Source organism: Amphiprion ocellaris, chromosome 19, assembly GCF_022539595.1.
Source record: "Amphiprion ocellaris isolate individual 3 ecotype Okinawa chromosome 19, ASM2253959v1, whole genome shotgun sequence".
Classification (NCBI taxonomy): domain Eukaryota; kingdom Metazoa; phylum Chordata; class Actinopteri; family Pomacentridae; genus Amphiprion; species Amphiprion ocellaris.
In genome coordinates, this window is record NC_072784.1 from 25,291,953 (window position 1) to 25,296,922 (window position 4,970).

The 4,970-nt window shown below is 36.5% G+C and overlaps 2 gene segments (V, D, J or C); both read left to right on the forward strand.

Annotated features, from left to right (window-relative positions):
* The first annotated feature begins 1,290 nt into the window (after positions 1–1,290).
* On the forward strand, positions 1,291–2,529 carry LOC129347668 (Ig heavy chain V region 914-like). The segment is given in 2 exon segments: positions 1,291–1,396; positions 1,473–2,529. Coding segments are annotated over 2 exon segments (357 nt in total).
* A 626-nt stretch (positions 2,530–3,155) lies between these two features.
* Positions 3,156–3,611, forward strand: LOC118469280 (probable non-functional immunoglobulin heavy variable 3-38-3). The segment is given in 2 exon segments: positions 3,156–3,215; positions 3,304–3,611. Coding segments are annotated over 2 exon segments (351 nt in total).
* Positions 3,612–4,970: the final 1,359 nt, after the last annotated feature.

Sequence of the window (4,970 nt, forward strand, 5' to 3'; positions counted from 1 at the left end):
CTGCTGTTTATTATTGTGCTCAAGACACACAGTGACTGAAGTTTGTTGAACAGCTGTACAAAAACCTACAGTCCTCATCAGACATGAAAAACATCCTCAGTTTAGATAATTCTCTCATATATAAACGTCTTTTTTTTCAAAAAATAATCAGTAACATTTCAATTGTTTTTTAAAGGCATATCTAAGAAATAACTGTTTCTAAACATAAATTTTAATCACAAATTCAATTTCTTGTCACTGAAGCTGCTTGTCAAATTGTTGCCTCTTAACTTGAACAAACATTTAGTAAAAATGCAGTCTCCAGTATATGCTGTCTGAATTTATTGGGTTCTTTTTGTATCTACCTGTCCAGCAGTGTCTGAAAAGCAATACTGTTGAATGAATTATCATGATGCAATAAAATAATACTGAAACTAACATTTCAAACACTCCCTACATTTTTTTTCTTGGCCTGTTGTGACTGTCTCCTAAATGCTAAATGTCTCACAGGCAGATAGTAAAAAGTGTCTGAACCCTTGTAGCATGAAGCCACTACAGGAGGAGCCCTCAGACCAGGAATGATTTTAACAACACACTGCTATTATTTTTTTTTCAATTTCATTTAATTCATATTACAACACCTTTCCAGCTTCTCTTTCTTTGAAGTGGTAAAGCCAGAACATTTATTCTAATATTGGTTTCATTTAAAATCAACATTTCGTGTTTGCTCATTAACCATCAGTCACATACAATCAGAACTTCTTGTGTGCAGCCTCAGATTCCATGAACATGTGAACATATTGTGTATTGAAAGGTTTTTCATCATTCTGAAGAGTGAAGCTGAAGCATTGTAATCAAGCTGTCAGGGTTTTAAATTCTGTGCATTAAGAGGCCCAGCAAACATTCTGACTCTGAAGTGTAGTTGAAATGATTTTGAATATCAGCTCACAAAGTTGTTGCTGTCTTAACTGGTTGAAAGGGAAACCTGCAAGTTATCTCAACCTGTTTGAAGGAGTTGTGCTGTAGACCTGCCATCGATGTTGTTTGAATGTTAACTCTTTATACATCACATTATAATCATTATAATCAGAACAAATATCTGTCACAAATAACCACAATGTGGAGCAGAAAATGTAACTTCCACAGACAATTAAATTTCCAGACAAACACAAATCACAAGTTCATCTGGTCTGAATCAAAACTGTCATTGCACGTTCTAAAGGTTTACAGTTAGTCTGATGATAAAGTCTAATATCCAGTTTGATGCATCCTGTGAGGAGGAGTCAATGCAAAACTTGTATATCTAATTTCCAGCTCTACATATGTGGCTGCAGAGAGTGAGACAGAGCAGTGGACTCACAGTTTACCAAGATGAGCTACAGCGTTGGACTGCTGCTTTTAACTCTCTGCTGGGCCGGTGAGAAACTATTCACACATCTGAATCTGGCCTCAACAAATCACAAACTCACAACTATTTTCTCTTGTCTTGACAGGTGTTGAAGCCCAGACTCTGATACAATCTGGATCAGCAGTTAAAAGACCTGGAGAATCTCACAGACTCACCTGTACAGCCTCTGGAGTCACAATCAGTGGTTTTACTATGCACTGGATCAGACAGACTCCTGGAAAAGGACTGGAGTGGATCTCTTATATTAGCAGCGGTGGCAGCACTCAATACTCTCAGTCAGTTCAAGGTCGATTTACCAGCTCCAGAAACAACAACGTCCTGCAGGTGTATCTGCAGATGAACAGTTTGAAGACTGAAGATTCTGCTGTTTATTATTGTGCTCGAGAGACACAGTGACTGAAGTTGTGTTAGCAGCTGTACAAAAACCTGCAGTAGTCGTCTCTTTGAGTGATACAGCTCATGTATGAAGGATTCTTTCTATATTTTTTATTCTTTATTATATAAATATGATGCATTTTACACTGATATTTAAAAAAACATTCATATTTCACTTTACACAGCTTTTTTAAAATATGTATGTGTTTGCAGACAAGTTCTTTAGAAAAAGGTAAATGATATTTTATTTGAATCATTAAACCTATTAATAAACAATGTACAAGACCAACAACTGGTCCATAAAGAAGTCTGAAAACAGACTCTGTTTGCTGACAGTAAACACATTTCTACTGACTGATGACAATATTGTCTATAATATATCTGCTGTCTACATTAGATCATAACATGTGAGTGAAAAGAATGTTGACCTTGATGTTGTTTGGATGGAGCTAAATGTAAAAAGATTTTTCATGACTGAAGAAAATGTATTGATGTATTAATCAAACCACCGGTGTGTTTTATTTAAGAAACAAAGACAAATGTTGTGTTCATATTAACATACTACCAAATAATAAGAATAATACAAAAAGAGAAATATTACAAATAGACATTTAATTTGAACAATATGTCAGAAATAAATAAATAATTTAATTTCTAAGACAACCACACACTGATTAATGTGAAATATGTTGCTTCATATCAGCTAATACATGTTTTTCTGGGATTTGTTGCACATTCAGTTCACAAGCTGCAGTTCTTCTCTGCAACCTTCAAGTTTATCTGAGTCTGTAAATATCTGCAAAGACTGAAACCATTAAAATGAGTTCATGCAAACACTTGCTAAACCTTTTTTTAATGTAGGTGTTATTTACATGATACTGGATGGTGTCACTTCCTTGTGTGCACGAAATAATTTCTAAAAAATTGCTGCATTCAGAAACATCCTATACACTGTTTCTGTGACTGAGAAAAGAGTAAATCAGTTTTTCTCAGGTAAAAAGCACATATAGCATCAAAAGTAGTTCCTAATCATCTGAAAACATGCTAACTGCACGATAAACATGGGTTACAGAATATTAATGGTGGTTGGTCTTTTAGCTTTCATGGTTGCAAACTTGTTGTTCATTGATTCTTTGTGATAATATTTATTTAACACAAATTTTCAGTAAATGTTTGCAGAAAAAACAGCCTCAGTTGAGTGACTTTGAAATAAAAAGCATCAAATGTGAGGGAGACGAAGACAGAGAACAGATAAAGTCAAACTCTTCTATCGTCTCCAGTTAGTCCAACATTCAGGCTTCATGTGTTTGATTCTATGCAAACTCACTGAGCTTCCTTCCTACTCAGCTATAAAAACCTCACACCAGGATGTGGAGTGAATTTAACTGAACATCTGTCTCAACAGAAACCATGTTGTCTGTAACTCTGCTGCTGCTGTTGGCAGCTGGATCCTGTGAGTCTCTTCTGATGTGTCGTAGTCAACAGTTCTTCTTTAGCAGCAACTTAATCATTTGTCATAAAATCTGTTTTTCTGTTGACAGGTGTGAAGTGTGAACAGTTGACTCAGCCAGAATCTGTGACTGTGCAGCCAGGTCAACGTCTCTCCATCACCTGTCAGGTCTCTTATTCTGTGAGCAGCTGGAGAACACACTGGATCAGACAACCTGCAGGAAAAGCACTGGAATGGATCAGTAGTGCACGTGTTGGATACACCTCATACTATAAAGATTCACAAAAGAACAAGTTCAGTATCAGTTTAGACTCTTCCAGCAAAACAGTGACTCTAAATGGACAGAATATGCAGCCTGAAGACTCTGCTGTGTATTACTGTGCCAGATACACACAGTGACACAAATGATCAGTAGACCTGAACAAAAACCCCTCAGTGCCTGAACACTGTAACATGAAGCCACCAGAGGAGGAGCCCTCAGACCAGGAGTGAATTCTAGACTAGTTCATTGCTCTTTTTTTCTTGTTTGTGTGTTTATTTTTAACTTTAATAAACATACAGCCTGGCAAGTAATACAATCAAATAGAATCAGTTTACAACTTTGCTTTAAAAATACAAGAAATTATTTTAATTTCCACATTACAACTGTAACAAACACAGGGGATTCTCTAAATACCAAACTATATTGGTACTTAGAGTGACCATTTTTAGGGGATTGTAGTTCCACTTTATTTTTTCGATGAGGAATAAATAATACCAGGACATTTAATTCTCGTTTTTGATATATTTAAATGTGCTCAGATTAAACAACATCACTACGTTAACTGACCTATCGATGTTTATCCAGATATATTCAAATTATGTTAGAAAAGTGCTCTTCAGCTTTTCACCTTCTTTCTGTACGATGAATTCCTGAACATCCCATGTTAATTTTGATGTAATTTAAATTTAGCCTACTTTGCCGATACACTCTCACTCATATGTAAATAGTCCTTCTTGTGTGATGCCTTATTCAGGAAGTGAAGTGTGTATCTGTGTGTCAGAAGAAGCTCACATCAGTTGAGCGCCAACATCAACATGTTCTCTGCAGCTCTGATTCTGCTGCTGGCTGCTGGATCCTGTGAGGAGCTTTCACTGGATAATACACTGATAATAAAGCACTGAATAGTTCGATGAATAATGTTGATCAACAGTATTGATCTCATCCAGCCAGACTCAATGCTTGTGCAGCCTGGACAGACTCTGACCATCACCTGTCTACTGTCTGGTTATTCTGTGACTGATAGCAGCTATGGAACAGGTTGGATCAGACAGCGTGAAGGAAAACCAATGGACTGGATTTTCTATCAGTGGGGAGGAAGTGGTGGCAGCTTTTACCAAAATAATGCTCTGAAGAACAAGTTCAGTTACAGCAGAGACATGTCTGCAGGAACAGTGACAATAACAGGACAGAACCTGCAGTCTGAGGACACAGCAGTTTATTACTGTGTACGTCGAAAAGTAATAATAAATAAAAATTTTATGAAAATTAACCAATGAAAATCACACATTGCTTTTGAACCGTGGTTCAACAGAACTATTTAAAAATAAAAACTCAAAAAACAGGCCTGGACAAAAATGATGGTACCCTTAATTTAATATTTTGTTGCAATCACTGCAATCAAACTATTTCTGTAACTGTCAGTGAGACTTCTGCACCTCTCAGCAGGTATTCTGGTCCACTCCTCATCAGCAGACTGCTCCAGTTGTCTCAGGTTT